This window comes from Falco naumanni, chromosome 2, assembly GCF_017639655.2.
Source record: "Falco naumanni isolate bFalNau1 chromosome 2, bFalNau1.pat, whole genome shotgun sequence".
Lineage (NCBI taxonomy): Eukaryota > Metazoa > Chordata > Aves > Falconiformes > Falconidae > Falco > Falco naumanni.
In genome coordinates, this window is record NC_054055.1 from 32,142,739 (window position 1) to 32,160,343 (window position 17,605).

The 17,605-nt window shown below is 43.1% G+C and overlaps 1 protein-coding gene across 3 annotated transcripts in view; it reads right to left on the reverse strand.

The window, feature by feature from the left end:
* RB1 (RB transcriptional corepressor 1) overlaps positions 1-10,069 on the reverse strand; it is an 84,001-nt gene extending 73,932 nt beyond the window's left edge. For all 3 annotated transcript variants that reach the window (XM_040583842.1, XM_040583841.1, XM_040583840.1), the window contains exons 1-3: positions 9,871-10,069; positions 9,544-9,661; positions 290-402 (exon numbers count right to left, since the gene is read on the reverse strand). In XM_040583842.1, the coding sequence (XP_040439776.1) occupies positions 290-402; positions 9,544-9,661; positions 9,871-9,959 (320 nt within the window). In that variant the 5' untranslated portion in view covers positions 9,960-10,069. The remainder of the gene's footprint in view (positions 1-289; positions 403-9,543; positions 9,662-9,870) is intronic.
* Positions 10,070-17,605: the final 7,536 nt, after the last annotated feature.

Consider the following 17,605-nt stretch of genomic DNA (forward strand, 5'->3'; position numbering starts at 1 on the left):
AGGGAAAGAAAGGAAAATATTTTAAGTGTAATTTATACCAAGTTCAATTGATGAAGACTTTAGGTTAAGCAAGAACAACAATCAGCTGTGTGATACAATCAAAGCCAATCATGGTTGAATCAAGCAAGTACCATTGCTCCCTCAACTAAAACATGACAGGAAGACTCACTATTTTATCCAAGAATTCAGAATTCCCATAAGTAACCTTCACTTTATAATCAACTAACCTGTTATGCACAAAGATTTACAATGCTTTAAAAACATTCTCTGTATATATAAATTCACTTACCTTATGCTTATACTTTTCAGAAGCTCTGTGAAAGTGAATGTCATTTCATCCAGGTCAATTGCTACAATAAAGATACAGACTCCCCATGTTTCCTTTTTCTTTTTGTTGTAAGCCTTTTAGAAAAATAGAAAACAGGTTTTATTTTTATTATGCAATAAAAGTGGGTAATATTTGGAAAGCAATCATTTGTCCAAACAGGATTAGAAACAGTAAAACAGAACACCCTCAAGCCAACATTTGACTGTAGTAGGCAATTATTTGATAACTATAAACCATTAAAAGTTTCACATTACAGATGAAAGACCAAGCACTTCAACACTTATTCCTAGAGTACAAGATCAATTTTACCCATACAATTCAGCAAAACTTGGAAATAGAAGCTTTGGTTCCACTAAATGTTTATGCAAAGCAGAAACCATGACTGTTTTTTAAGTCACTATATTTGACCATATAAGAGACTGAAGGTTGAGGCATCGGGAGAGAAGCCATAAGAAAGAAAACCAAAATCATTACAAGGGCAGGCAATACATACTCACACACTTCCTTCTCCAGCTAGGTCTCAACCACTTATCACAGCTGAACCACAAACCAGTCTCTTTGTTTAGTAAGTCTCTTTGCTTAGTAAAGCCTGATAGTAACAAGCACCTTCAGGCATTTTCCTACCATACATCTGCACTTAAGGTCTGTCTTCCACTGCTTAGAAGTACAGGCTGTCACCAACCATCCTTCACAAAGAAAAGCCACCCCGCAGTGACAGGCGTGCCACCCACAGGGAGATCACTCTTGATGGTTCACAAGCTGGTCACTTGGCATCAGTTCTGATTCCAGTACCCTTCCAACAAAACAGCATCTCAACAGAAATGCTCTAGAATGCGACGTTTTACAGAAGCACGGAATTAAAATCTTAAGCAGGTATATCACAGGTTTCAGAAAGAAAGCTATTTTGGAGACAGACTAGGTGTGGGTGCAGCCCTGCAAGACTCCTAGAACAGAAAACTCATAAAATATTCTTCCGACATTTGGCATCCTTGTAAAGAAACCTCCAACACCACCCAGGCCCACAGCACTTCGGCAGAGGAGCGGCACTTGAGCATGTCCTTCAGCAGCAATAGGTCAGATGTGACATCTGTTAGAGGGTGCGGCTGAAACAGACCCCCAGAAGTGAACAAGCTGAAATACCAAACTTCTATGCTTTTCTATGCTGCTTAGCCTTAGCTCACTCCCTGGCCTGCTTTTTTTAATCCTTTCCCCGATTGCTCCATCTAGCTGCCCCCTAGACAACACCACTGCAAGCCACAGGGGCCAGACTAGAAAATATACCCAAAACAACAAGAATAAGACTTCACCAGACCTGGCTCCCTCCATCTTACGTGGTCTTCCAAAACTAACCTGAAAGGCTCTGCTCTTCAGCACCTGATCATGTCCTCACTTACTCAGAGGTGTAACCGTAACAAATAGCTTGCCATGCCCATAAATGACACAACAATTCTACTAACACCGTCAACAACAGTTATTTTTTTCCTCAATTGTTCTGCTTCTTTCTTGGGACCAGTGTTTATACATCCATGAAGACTGGCTGGGGCCTCCTCCAGAGAATGTAGTTTTATCGACTTGTGCAATTGATGAGTTATAGCACAGGCTTCAATGCTAAAGTAACAAGCCACCTTCAACAACATGGTAACTGACTGTTATTTAAGTTACTACTTTCTTCCTGCATTCCAACACGTTTTACAACAGAAAACGATTTTGAAAGAAGCTATTAACAGATGATAATACATAAAGGAATGGATATTAATATCAAAGTCACTGTCTCTTTGTTTATGTACCATCACATACCACCAGCAACCTAAAGATGAGGCAAAAATATTGCTCTCGAGGGGTCTTCGCACTGAAGAAAAACTCTGCTAAGAAATGCATTCCCGCAGTCTCAGCCAGTCTCAACAATCCTTTGCTGACAGGTACAACAAGCTACCAGGCACGCAAGAACAAAAGAACATTCTGTAGGATGAGGATGTCTTGTCTTCCTGCATTAGTGTACCTGTGACATAATATAAAAAGCGTTGAGTGTTGAAGCTAAGTAATGACCTACTGAGAAGGAGGACAACTACTTGCTTACCAAGAACACCACTGCCATTGGAGTCGGCTGACCTTGTTTAACAAATAAGTTTCCTTCACTTCATGCTCCTGCAAACTCGGACCATGACGCCGCTCTGTAAATCATCTCATAGGGCAGAAGGACAGAGTGCTAGGAAGCAGTGAAACTGTTCCTGGTTTGCTGCCTGTTCAAACAAGCCTATCTCTCCTAGGCAGCTTAGCTCTACCCTGGAAGATGAATGCTTGAAGGCTATAGCAATGATTTATTTGGTAAGAGTGAGGTCTGGTTTTGCAAGAACAATCTTTAAACTCCTTATCCAGTATGGTTGGGGGTAACACCTCATTTGTTTCTACCATTAAACAAGACCGCAGCCCCAGAGGCAGCCTGTTACTAGATACAAACCATTACAGCGTACAGCAAACCAAACTCGTATTGGGTCTACTCCCATACCGACTGCTGGCGTTACAGGATGCTTTGGGCACCTTCTCAACCAGACAGAAGATGTTGAATGACTGCTGGCCTAACAAAAAAATAAAATTACACAGAACCCAGGATAAACAGATTAATTTTTTTTTCTAGTAGCAAAGAAAAGGTAAGCCACGCCTAAGCCTGCCTGCTTCTTAACATCAGCTGAGGCAGCGAGGAAAGCATGAAAAAACACCAGACTGGGACTATCCCATCAGCTACTGCTGATTAAAACATCCAAAGATGCAGGTGAACTGCACGTTACTCAAGAAACAAGATTATCTGCCCATACCTGTGCATGAGGATTTCAGTGATTTTTAATATACAAACCATAAACATCATGGGGTAGAAGGGGAGAAGAGGTAAGGAGGTCTTCCTGAGTATTCTCTTCATATCCTTTCCCTCCCAAAGCTCACAGACATTTCTCAAGTTCTTTCCTACAAAAGGAGTTAAAGCTGACCACAGAACAAAAATGCAGCAGCATCACTCCACTCAACTATTTTGCCAGTGTCATAACTACAGGGGAGCCAATTCTGAGACACAAATTAATAATTTTTAATAGTCAAAAAATCCACCCCAGATGGACTTGAGGGCATGGGAATGGATGTAAGACAAACTCACAGCCAGAAATGCATTACTGAGGGTTTTTCTCTTGACCACAGCTTGACTCAAGATCTTTGTTGATAAAGCACCGCTACAGAAAACTGGCAGGACAATTGTTCAACGTTCGCCCTTGACTGTCAGTCAGTTTCAGTTAAGATGACTTCCAGTGACCTTATTTCAAATCAAAGCCTACCAATCACTAACTCAAAGATTATTTAGTACCTAGTAGTCTACATAGTTTTTATTTCAGATTCTGGGGAACCAACGCTATAACTTTGGGCAACGTAGCTCAGTTCTGTTGAATCAGTATGGTTTTCTGTAGGAAAAGATCTCTTACAAACTCTTTCGAAGTATTTGTTTCTCATTCTGGACTTACTATTACTACTATTTAATCCATCAGATCACCAGTGTGCCCAAATATAGTGAAAACAACCTGCAGGAGTCACAGGCTTAAAATGTTCAAATTGAACTATTGTGAATTGGGATTCTTGCAACAACGTCTGGAAAGAAGAGGCAGGGTGTTAAAGGCACTGAGAGATGTAACTTCCGTTCTCTCCTTCAAGAGGTTCTCCCATGCTAAACCACTCATGACGAGATGGGCACAGAAAGTCTCAGTTCTAATTTGCAGTTAAAGATGTTTATTATTCTGCCAACACTGATAACAGTTTTGATGTCAGCCTGCAAAAGTGATCCAGAAATAGGAACTTGAAATGACGATGCGTAAATGAAAGTCAAGAGAAATGTACATGAGAAACAGCAAACACAGATCCGCACTTGAATTAAATGGGATAGAGGCTGTCACACTATAAATACTAAAAAATGAATTTTTGAAGGGGAAGGTGTGGAACTTGCTGACTTACTGAAACCTCAGCTACCATGTCCCTATCAATATAGAGAACTAGCTAGAGGATACAAGAAACATTCACAGGTATGTTTATGATTACAGGGCAGGAAAGATGGCAGGGAAAAAGAATCAAGAAGCATTCATGACAGAAAACTGATCAGAATTAAAACTAGCATGAAAAAATCTTAGTAAAAAATTCTGAAAGTGAACACTGTATGCACCACCTACACATATGAAGTTCTGCGTAAAGACAGTTAGATCCTCCACTTTTCAGCAACTATGGATTTAAATTTTCTATTGAACATTGTCTAGAATGGAAGATTACTATTTGTTTGCAGCAGATTAAATCAAATTCAAATATAATACTAACTAATGGAAGTCAACAGAAAGTTTTGAACTAATGAAACTAGTTCTTCCAATATGAAAACTTCCCATTACACTTTTCTTGCATGTAGCAGGATTGGAGGGTACATCAGTCTTTCCTCAGGACAGGCAGAAGATGAATAAAAAAAACCCTGTAGGCCAGTTAGTTATGCTTTTAAAGCACAAGGGCACAACACATACAGGCAATACATCTGCTTCGAAGATACTGAGTATGACCAGCAAGAGGCCACGGTGATGATTTATGTTTACTTTGGGACTTTCAGTAGCTCTTTCTTTAATAGCAGAGGATCCTAAAATACATGTAATTTTGGTCATCCATCCAAAGCTTCAGTGGAAAAAGACAATTCCTATGCATTTCATGCTTTTGCCAAAAGCCAGAAGCCTCTGCGTGTCTTTTAACATGAGGATAGGTGGTTTACCAGCTACAGTGGTTTATTTTTCATAAGAAACTACAACCAAAAGGAACTGATTTAACTTAAATGTGAAATTTTATGGATTGGGAACATTTGACCTGCTGATCACAAACTTTTTGGTCTATACAGAGCATTAGGAACTAATTATTTCATTCCTCCACTTAAACTACAGTTCATCTTTTAAGTTTTCTTCACTAAGACCATACTTCAACTCTTGTGCAAATCAAACGCTCTACAGCATTTGCATACCAGTGTAAGTCACCAGTTAGAGAGAACTTCAGAATGTAAGATGAGCAATTAGAAAGAAGGAAAGATGACAGAAACATCTTCAGATGCTATAGTCTTTCAGGGGGTGTGGGGGGAAGGGAGCAATAAATTCCTCACAGCCACAGGGTACAGAATAATCGCCACTGGCTTGAATTACAACACAGAAACAGATGAGTGTAGTACTTAGGGAAAAAATTCATGAGCAAAGAAAGTTAAACTAGGAAGGCCTAACTATGCAGACTGCACATCTTTCATTATCAGAATTTTTTAATAGCGGGTTAGACAGACACTTAATAAAAGTGACTCAGGAATTCATGAGTCTGAACAGCTGAGCAGCAGCAGGACAACAGCGGGCCACACTTCCCGAACACTGCTATGAAGAGCAAACAACAAAAGGAAGCTCCTGCCCACACACCACATGCTACAGCAAGCTGCACTGAGGAGGCTGAAGCACACCAGACCCTACGCCTCAAGGTCCTTGGCAGACTAATTTCTATCAATTTCCTAAACCACTTCAATTTTGTTTGCAGAAGTTTGGTTCTAATTTAGTCGCCATGTCATATGTTCCTCATGTTGGTTCTTTCCAATGTATTAAACAACAATTCACTCACGTTTCTTTTTCCTGCTTACATCACCCAACATGCTACTTCAGATTCTCCTTTTGCTGTTCTTTACCAAAACAAACAGTAGCAGAACGTAACAAATGCCCTGAACTTTTTCCTAGCAGTATTAGTATGGCTTCCTGGACCTCTCCTAGTCTTTAACAATCACATGTTGCTCAAAGTACACTAGTAATTCCACTGAATCTATTCACTCCATCTAGAGTTTACAGGCACTATTGATTCATAATACAGATTTCAGGACAGTTGTAAAAAAAATAAAAATACAACAGCAGCAAGCATCAGAGCCAGCTGTTAAGCCAACAACTGTCAGTATGCAACAGTTTTGAAATAAAGACAGTAAGAACTGCAACTTTAAGAAAACATTTTGTTTAACTAGGTAGCTTGGTTTGGTAAAAAAAAGAAATGAGAGAAAGAACAAAAGTCTCTGTACAACATTAATGTAAAAGCTCTTATTTATATGTACACTTCCAGGGTTACAATAAACTTGTGCAGGAGTTCACCAGATTTAAAAATAAAACCCCTTTCCAATCATGCATCAGATACCTTCCTTCATACCATACACCAACAGCACTGATTCAGTATGACATTTCTGGAACTAGCATTTGGGGTTTTATCCAAGAGATTTTATTTTATTGTAGAAGTGTGTAATTAAACTCTCGCTGTCACAGAGGGAAGCTTTATGTTCTCCAGCTACAAAGGGAAACACCACCATATTTAACAGATAGTTGTATTGTTTTAAACAATCTCTCTCTGCAGGTCTAGTTTTTCCAACTACAAGTCAGCCTCATTTTCCAGAAAGACTGCGTAGCCATCTCTCTCCTGTCACCTTTCTCCTCCTCTACACCTCTCACAGGGGTTCAGCTGTTTTAAGGATTCAAGTCCCAGCTGTGATAAGGTGCAGCTGTATTATCCTCAACCCAAACTGCTGCAGAAACAGGTAAGTTGAGAGCCCAGTAAGAAAAGCTACAGTGCAGAGCTATGCAAAGTAAGAAAGATACTTCAGCAAGTAGGATCATCAGCAACTCCAAGACACAAAAGAAAAACTATCCATGTGGAAAGATGTGACATCCTGAAGGAAAAAAAGACAGTGAGTCAGCCAGTTCCAGCGGCACCAGTGGCTTCAGCGGGTGTTGGCACAGAGGATTCATTCCAGGGAGCAGCGGACACCAACCTTTCTTCTCCTGACTGATGCCCACCTGGCCAGCAAAGACTTTCAGGTGTCTGACTGAAGTGCAGGCACACTTAGGCTGATAAGTTACTACACTCTAACAATCTTTTGCGTATGTGTGCCAAAAACAATTGCTTTATACTTGCAAGCTACATATACCTTGCTTGCAAAGTCTCTTTGCACATTATTACATGTACCCTAAGTGACCCAAAAAGTACTAACAGATGTTTTCACTTTAAGTCACTAAACATTCACTGAACAAGGATACAGCAGGCGTTCAGACTAGGTCTAAGCCCACATCTGCACCCTGATTCTCTGCCAGTTACCACAGCACCTACTGTCTGGGCCACACCACTTCCTACTTAGCACTGCAAGTCTCCTCCACATCCTCAGAGGCTTGGCAAATGCAACTCTGAGATCAACCACAAAGAACAAGGCCAGTGTACCAGGTAAAGTAAGATTTCAGGTCTTTATGCTCTGTAAACGGCTTGAGAGTGGGATCATTAGATGCCACCTCTATTCCATCAGCAGTCTGTTGATTTAAGCTAACCCTGTAGCTGGTTTGACTTGAGGAAAACAGACATGATCTTGTAGGTATTTGGACAGCTGGCGTCCTGCTATTTCCCCTGTTGCTTGAGAACAGAAAGTTGCTGCATAATCAGCCTCTGTTCCAGTTCAGAGGTGAACAGGTTAGCACTGAACCATGTTGATTTAAACATATACAGCTGGTGCTTGCAGGACAAACACTGGGACAGCCCCTCCAACACAATACCTTTACCAGAGGGGAGAAAGGAGTAGGTATTTAAACACAGCCTCCTCTCATGAGTCCCTGCAACATGAACCAGGGTGTCACCCTGAGGAGCTGGGCTCCCGGTGATAACAGCTTGACTCTGAAAGAGAAGCAGCACTTAATCAGGCTGTTAATTTACTTGACTCACCAACACTCAAGGGAAGCCTGCACTGGTCTCAGCTAAAGCAGCAACTCCGATGCCTGCCAGGTCCCCAGGGAAACACATGCTTGCCAGCTTTGTCATTTCAACACTTTGCTGACACTTTAGAAAGTTTGAGGAAAAGGCCTTGAACCACAACGTAACACAGATTTTTTCCTATACACTGAAAGGCTCTTAGCATAGTTGAAATAGAAAAATGAAATTGCATTTCAACTGCAAGACAATAAATACTAGCTATATGTCATAATGACTATCTAGTCATTGCCATGTTTGAATAGGTAAAGGAGGTCATCTTCAGATGCTGAAAGGAAGGGTTTCAAATGTCCTCTATCTTGCTTGGTCACCGCTAGGTAATGATCAGTAAAATCAAAATTCCGCCTGCAAGTGAAGCTTGCAGAATTACACCAACAACCTGCCTTGTTTTTTTCACTCAATAGAACTGAAAACTTCTAATTTAGTTCGTACAGAGGAGCCTGACTATGCTTTTAAGTAAATGTTCTCTGGGAACATCCATGGTCAGAAACGTACCTGTTACTGAAAGAGATGCACACAGTCTCCCTCCCACACTGCTACTGTATTGCATTGTGAAACCGAAATGCCCCAAGAGCTGGTATACCCACGCTGCGGTTTAAAAACCACAGACAATAAGGTATTCCTAGTGACAGCATAGCTGCGGCAGGTCAGCTCAAGTTGCAGAAGAATAAGCAGAGGTCGCAACAAATACAAGGATGCTGGACCACCCACCCAGCGCAAATACTACCCCAGCTAGGTATTTTAAATCTAACTCAGTTCTGTATAACAAAGCTTTGGTCATGATTTAATTCTATTGTAGCTGTTCTCTGAGTCAGCACTAATACACTGAGAAGAAGGGGGGGGGCAGGGAATCAGGAAAGGGCATAACACTTTAATCTGTTTACACATGCCCAATGACTAACTTTGAACGGAAATAACGCAACAGTAAGTACATACAGATTAACATTATGTAGTATAAAGAAAAAGTTTAGCATACAAACATCCCTTTCTCTGCAGTAGGCTTCTCCAGACCCTTTCTGCAGCCTCATAAAGAAGGAAGAAATACACAGAAAGAGACGATGAGATGACCTGTAGAAAGTGATTCAGACATATCTGAAATAACTTGTGGTTCGAAGAATTTGCCGATCACATGGTGGTGACATCTACTGTCATTTAGTAGTAACCTACAAGAATTCTAGAGTCCAGACCTTTAAGGGAAAATATTAAAAGGGAGATGTATAGAAACCAGTTTATACAGATACGTGCACGGCACCATCCAACATCAGCCTAACCGCCCTTGGAAAAAACAAAGCCATGCCACAGGAGCCCTGGCTGCGAAGCACTCGTCCCCCAGCCCGGCCGGGTCACAGCTCGCTGAGGGGGCACAGGCCAGACGCGACAAGCGGGACGAGTTACACGGCGGTACTCACCGGGGCGCCGTCCGCAGCCGACAGGCTCTCGTAGGTCCGCCACGCCTTCTCCCTCGCGCCCTCCGACACCTTCAGCGCATCGCAGAGCGCGACGAACTCCGCCTCGCCGACCTCCAGCCTAGCGAGAGCAAAACCCGTCACCAGCGGCACTCCGGCCCCACACCGGCCCGCAGCCCCGCGGGGCCGCGCCAGCTGCCGGGGGGCGCCCCGGCCGCCCCCGCTGAGGAGCCCGGGGGGGAGGCACAGCGCGGACCCCCGGGGACGGGGAGCCCCGGCAGCACCCCGGGCCCGCCGCCTGCCCGGCCCGCCGCGGCCCGCCTAGCTCACCGGGGGGCGGCGGGCGGCTCGGAGCCGCCGTCGGGGCTGGCGCGCTGGCTCCTGGCGGCGCCCGCCCTGCGGGGGGACTTGGGCGGCATGGCGGCCCGCGGCCGTCGGGCCCCGCCGTTCAAGCGCCCGCCGCGGGCGGCAGTAACGACGGGCCGCCGGCTACCGCTCCCCTGCCCGCCGCCCAAACCGCGGGAAAACTGCGTCACCGCTGCGCCGTCACTTCCGGCCCGGCTGCCGCTCCCCCACCTCACCCGCCGGCGAGGAGCCGCGACCGCGCCCCCTCGGCACCCGGAAAGAGAAGCTGCCCGCGCCAGCCGGCTCAGCCAATGAACGCGCGCCTTTCTCCGCGCTAGCCAATAGGAGCCCGCTCCGCTTCGGGCGGACGGGCGACCTGAGGCGAGGGCGCGGCTCGAGGGCGGCGGCGGCGGCGGCGGCGGGCGGGGCCGGGCCGGGCCGGGCCCCTGAGGAAGCGGCGGGGCGGGCGGGTACCGGTACCGGGGCTGGGGCTTCTCGCCCTCCCAGGCTGGGTTCCGCGGCTGGGGTGACTCACGGCTGAAGAGGCAGCAGGAGTGATGGCATCTGACTGCCGCAGGTGACAGGTTACCGAGGGAGCAGGGACGTCGTGGTGAGGTGCTGGGCGCCGCCTCTCCTCGCAAAACGAGCAGTTGCCCCCGCGGCGGGGCAGGCCCCTCAGGGCCCTTCGGTCACCCCAGGGACGACAGTCCGGCTATGGCGGGTATTTCAGGTGCTCAGGAAGCTGGAGGCAGCCGGTAACATCTCTTCTGTAACGTGGGAAGAACCAGAGCCCGTGCATTAGAAATAAGTAACCGGATGGGTGTAGAGCAGGACAGAAATTTCAAATCCTTTATAACCATCTCTCACCCTGAAATTCATCCAAGTCCTAAATAAAATAAAACTCTTAACGCTGTGCATTGCAATTACATTTAATGTAAAAAAATCTCCAGGCTTTGGGCATCTTCTGGATTTTAAGCCAATGAGATTCAAATCCCCAATGCCCCAATTCACAGATCTTAAAAATCTACTCTGCCGTCTGCAGTTGCAGACGTCTGCAGTCCATGTTTAGAAGGCAGATCGCTGCTGCAAGCGAGCACATTTAATTTCATATTTTTATGATTACAACTTCTTGGAAGAAGCAAAAATATTTGTATGTAAGGACTCTTCCTACGTGCACATATTTTTCTTTCATCTGTAAAGCAACTAGTTTTAGTGAGGTTGCTGTTAAAGCTTCAGATTTTAAAAAATAACGTGAGTACAACTATGGCATACAATAAAAATTCATTGGTATTTAAAGATTCACACACTATTCATTTGTTCAGGCTTTTCTTTTATATTCATTAACTTAATTTAAAACAGGAAACAGTATTTTTCTGGTTCATAATTAGAATTAAAGCAACTACAGTAAAGTGGGGACAACAAATGGGATTTCTGAGGCAAATCAAAGCACATCAACTCCAAATTAAATGTCTGAGTTGTAGACTGTAGTGGGATTAGACATTCCTTATTATGATTCTAGTAAAACTGTGACAGTAACTTTACCCTGCTTCTAAGCACATTTAAATAATTCTTGTAATCAGATAATACCAGATTCTGTGAAAGGTTTGGAGTCTAGAAATACATGTAATCTATAGCTGAACCACAGACAACGAGGCAGATCTACCACCTTGGAAAAGTGAGCTAAAACCCTAAACCACAGATGAGTCCATTGCCATCTCCTTCCAACTGGCTGAAAGAGCACAGATGAATTTAAAATGAGAGCAAAGCATCTCAGAAAATGGTCACAGCCAGCGGAGACCCTCCCAGCTGTCAGCAAGAAGGGAACACACCCTCCGGGATATCTTCCCTCACAGCTGCTTTAACATGCTTTTAGAGCCAGGCCCTAGATTAACCAAAGGATAGGCAGAGAATTTGTGTTGCTCTTACAACACCCTGTGCATTAATGCTTAGGGAACATCATATCCTTTGAAACAGTTGACAACCAGCCTCAGTGTAATTACTAATTTTCTAAAATAGTTAGTGGGCGAAGCACCTTCTCAAGTCAAATTTTAGGCACCTTTTTTCATCAAGCAAGGTATTTCGGGCTCCCCCCTCCATAAGCAGGTATAACCAAAACAATCTCAGAATGCTTCAAATTACAACTGGAGGGAGAAGAAGGGAGGCAGCAGATGAATCAAGCTCAAATAACCTTGAATCCTCCGTCCCAGAGCCTCACATGTAGTAACTACCTACACCTAAACTGTAGTGAGACTTAAAATGTATGTATGTACTTCCAAAGAAAGGCACGTGCATGTCTAAAACCATATGTAAATTGCTACGCTGTTTTTCTCCCCCCTTGTTAGATACTCTGATTTGAATGTTTTAATCCTGTATTCTAAAATGTTTTTCTTTTAAATGGAGCCCTCGGGCTTTTGGAATAAAATGACAAAGGAAAGAAGAAAAGCAGCTTCTACTGGGGAAAAAAAAACCACTGCAAAGTTAAATATAGTATTAATGATTATTTCTCATCTGATCCGACAATATTCTAAACATCTTGCTGCAACAGCTTTTAAAGTGTAGGTCATAGACAGATGGCAATTTATGAAACATTGCCCAGTCAAACAGTCCTGACTCATTGTTTCCAGCTGTTACACAGTCTTAAGTAATTTTATTATCTTAATTTTTCCCACTTAAAACTGTTGCTATAGTTTCTTGGTAATTGCAAGTGGGAATAGAAGTCATGCTTTCACTGCAAATGAAACTAAGCCTTTTTATTTTTACTTTTACTGCTCAGATATGATAGAAGCTTGCTACTTTTTTAGTCTTCATAAAAATGAAATATGTGTGATGCAGGGAAAACTTTATTTATTAAGACCTCAAGACTAGCTGCTTATTTCTACATTATCACAGACCTCTACCACTTAAGTTGCAATTATAAGAAAATCAGTTCTGGAGATGGATGACAGAAATGTAGGCACTAAAACCACTAAATTGGGAGCTTCTGGATATTAGTCCAAGTACTGCAGCTTGAATAAAGCCCATAGGCTGTAAAATTCCTGGACTGTAAAAACATCTGCCTGAATCACCCCTCATTTCCCTGCTTGTAACAGGCAGAATTAACCAGGGAGAGGGTGTAAGCTCTCCTGGCCAGCCTCTTCTGTGCGCGGACATCCCTTGCACCATGCAGCAGCCATCAGACCCCTGCTATCAGTGTCACCTAGAGGCCACCTGTTCCTCTCAAAGCCCCAGCACAAGTGCTAACAGGAGTAAAGTGGTGATGGACCTGCCCCATGCCCTGCGGGCCAGCTCTTGTCTGGCTGCCGCCCTACAGGCCCCAGGCCTTAAGAACAACTTCCCTAGAGCACCACCTAGAGCAATAGGTGGACTTAAGTGACAGTGTCCCTTCAGGAGTGCCTCAGGGACACCAAGGCCATGGTTTGAACCAGGCCTTTTCCACTTGCCGCCATGCTCTATGATTCTGTGAACTCCGCTGGTAACACTGCCTTGCGATTGCACTGGTATCAGCTCTGCCTTTGAAACTGGAAATGGTTTATGGGTGTGATGGGGCAAAGCTGGCTGGTTGCACCCCTTGTTGGTCAGCCTGGCCCCTAGTATCCTACATAAAGACCTTGTTCAAAATATGAAGGATAAAAACCATTTCTAAAAGTTAGTATTTTTACAGTGATGTAAATCCATAGGGACGTAACAAACCTCAAATCCATTTCTTGCTAAACAGAGGTATTTGTTAGATATTGCCTCCCCTAACAGTTCAAAGCCTATATATATATACACACACAAACATTATTAATAAAGGGTATTTTCATTCCATGTTTATACGCACCTGTGATATGCTCTTCTTAGAACATTACATAGTGAACTGCTGGAATCTGAGATACTGCAGTGATGAATTTAAGGCAGGAATCTTTATCAATAGTGTTTGACCAAATTGCTAGTGGGATCTGAAAGGACACTGTGACTATTGCTGCTGGATGGAGAAACGCCTGCACATATGACGCCTATATGCAAAACTTCAACCCAGGCCATTGCAGGGATACTTCTAGTTCTCTCCCTCTGAGATGAGTTTAGAGAGGTTTCTGCTGATCGAAGTTTTTAGACTTGTCATTTTTTTCCTCTTTTTACTCAGATAAACCTATTTATCTGTTCATAGAAAAACTGAACTACTTATAACTGTGTAAGGACCTTACACGTTGCATGTTCTTTGTAAATGAAAATGGCTGTTGGAGTCATGTCTATTTTACAGAGCTGTGCTAGCACTAAGGACCAGGGTACTAAAAAATAAAATCCCTGGCTGATGCAATTCATCAGATGAAGCCCTGGTGCAAGTGTAATTACAGCAGAAAAACCTAATAATTCCTGTTACAGCTTTCCTTGCTTATGGAAAGTTTCCAAACATGAGTATAAAACATACCTTTGCATGCACAGCAGCAACACACCATGTGCTCTGTCAGGCAGGTAGTCCTGCGTGTCCCCAGCAGGCAAAGCGCTTCTAACCCCAGATACATTCTGCCCCTGGGGTGTGCAGGGCATCCTGTGCCCCCTCTGCAGGGCAGTTCATTTCGGTTGGTACTGCCAGCTGTTAATGAAATAAAGGTCAACAAACAAACCACAACCCTCTTGTTGGTTGCAATTACAGAGTCACATTAATGACCCCATTGTGATCCCTCCCTTCCCGTCCTGCTCAGTCCCAGGTTCTGCTTCCTCTCGCTGCTTGAGAAAGTGTGCACCGGCACAGGCAACACCCTGTCCTGCTGCTGGCGGTCTCCCCAGTGAGGATGTTTCCCATGACTCCTCTTCCAAGATTTCCTAAGCCCACCAGAAGCAGAATATGCTCTACTGGAAGCAGCTCTCAGGAATCAAATTAATCTTAACCAACAACCTGAAAACCAATTGAAAAATAGCAACCGTAGCCTGCAGTGAACAGACATACACATTTCTCTGAACTAAACCAACCTGTGATGTTTTTTTCTTTTTAGGAGTGCACCAAAGAGATTACATTTTTTACCAAGCCATCCATGGCAGTGAAATATTCTTATTAAGTGAAAACATTTGTCTATAGTATTCCAGAAAAACTCAATAGTATGACAACTATAAGCACTATAGGCTTTTCTATGTTGCTCCCTCCGTAATAGTAAAATGTTCTCCTACAACCAGAACAAGCAATGACAGTGAAAGTACAGCTCTGCTAGTATTTCCAAACCACAAGCTTCTGCTAGCACAGACACGCCAAGGCTTCCATCCTCCCACCCAATTCATATAAACAAAAGCGTGCACCCACCTTTCCGGAGGACAGCGTTGCGCCAGATAACCTAACTCTTGCGTTTTCTGTCTTGCAAGCCTTCAGAATATTCTTCAAGCCAAAACTCGCCCTGTGGCTCTTTACTAAAGCTGCAAGACTTCAACTACAGAAGGAGGGAAGACTCAGAGCTTTTATTGTGCTTTGCAAGCCCAGATCATACACACTGACTGACCACATCAGCCATACATGTGCGAAGACCCACTGAACATCAGAGGCTGCTTGGGACCCATGAGAGTAACACAGCCCCCTCCACCAAATAAATACAGTATCATAGGATAGCGGCACTGTGATTTTGCTGCTTCAGTGACAACATGTGTCCCAGCATTAGGATTGATTTTCTTTCTTACAAGGAGTTTTAGAAATATTTGCAAAGATAATTGTCCAGCGAGGTAATTTTTATACTAACCCTTTTCTGGAATTCATTGGGCTAGAAATGTGGCTTTCTTCAGTATAGCATAGCTATGTTTGTTTATTACACTTTTTTTATATATATAAAAAATAAAAAAAGGAAAAAAGCCCAAGCAGCTCCTAGAGCTAATTTTTTCCATGGATTTGTGTCCTATGCTTCGACTTTGTCTAAGAGGGCAGAAGTTCCAACGAGAGCTTTTCCTGCACTCAGGGTGTTTTACGTCTTCTTCCCATACAAACTGCCTGGTGTTTAATAAGATGTGAGCACACGCTGGGAGCTTTCCCTCCGTGCACACAAGTTTCTCCCTCCTTCCCCATGCTTATTTTCACACTACTGATAGAAATAAAATTTCCCTCTACCATCCGACAGGCTCAGAAGTTATTAGGGGCACAAGCATGCAGCATGATCAAATAAACCTCCTGCCTGTAAGAACAAATCTATTCCTCCCCTGCCCCACCACCTCTTCAGCAGCCTCGTTTGCTGGTGTCTCTGTTACAGGCCACACCACAGGTCACAAAGTTTCCTACTGAGTTCTATTTTGAAAACAAGTTAAAGATGATGCAAGGCTTACATAAAAATTTGTTTCATGTTTCACTTACAGAAAGCAGCAACAGTATGCTCATCAAAAGGCAGAAAACATGCTTAAAAGTACTTCAGCATGAATCTCATGTCATACAGGGCTCCATAGAATGCACCAGTAACCCTGTCTTGACATATGTTTGACCTTTATTGCAAGCACACAATTGCAACATCCTGAATGTCTCTAGCTGAAGTTTTCCCAGTGGATTTGCCAGCTTGCTTACATGTATAGTGAAGTGTAGCTATGTAAGTATAACTTATACATGAGCATCTAACTTGTACCTACGTGAGGTTTTATTTGATATCCATGACTGCCATGCACCATCAAAGAATGGATTAAAGAAGTCCGGCCTTTGGAAAATAACAATTTGACTTTTCATTTTATATATAATGCACCCACACTAAGACTAAACTGAAAACTAAGCCAAATGCTGATGGAGAAAAAAAATCTGATGTCTTGTGTATTTAAGAAACTTCCTTTAAAACAAAATTATTTTATCTCGATCCAGACATTCACAATAGCAGGAAGCTGGATGATAGCATGTTTAAAATTGTATAATAGCTCCAAAACCAGTAAAGCATCCTCCCACTATATTAAGAAAAGATCCTTTAAAAGATGAAAAATAAGATTAGTCCAAAACCTCTTGAATGAATTAATCCAAGACAAAAGATTTGGACACCTATGGTGCGTATTATTTTAAAATTGCTTTAAACGGTATGGGGGGGGGTTTGCAAACAAATATGCAAATGGTCTATTAAACATTCCTACTTTCCTGATGAATCTATGCTCAAAATTTGATCAGAAAGACAAGTCAGTTCCCCTATCATGGAGGCTTAGAAGTGGATTTTGGAGATTTTCCAGCCTTGTTTTTGAGTGCTACTCCCTTCTTTTCTCTCCCATAATTTTTCTTGCAACCAGCTTCAAAACAGCAGGTACTATGATACAACTTACCCTACACTCTCCCCAACAAAAGCTGCCATTATAAAAATCCCAATCCTATGAAAAAAACCCCAAACTTGCTTTAAGAATAGCAGTTTTAAGTGTAAATGGCACAATAAAGAACAGTATTAGCGATATTTGAGCTAGCTCCTGATGAACTGGCCAAGCTCAATCGGACATACTGACAGGAACACCATGAAGCTGAATAAAGGGAAATGCAACGTCCTGCTTGCAGTGAACACTCCCAGCTCTCAGCTGGGTCAGCCTGAATCATGGCATGCTCTAGATTATGTACACCATTTGACAAATACCCAGGACAGGGATATCAGACATTAACAATATATTAAGTAAGCTCTGAATCTACACTCTAATTCTAATTATTGTGGAAATACCAACCCGGAATTTAAGCAAGCAGCAGAATATTGCCTTTAAATGAGAAACAAACAGAAAACACACACTTCTCTGCTCGTATTTCGTTTCTCAGTCATCACCTATT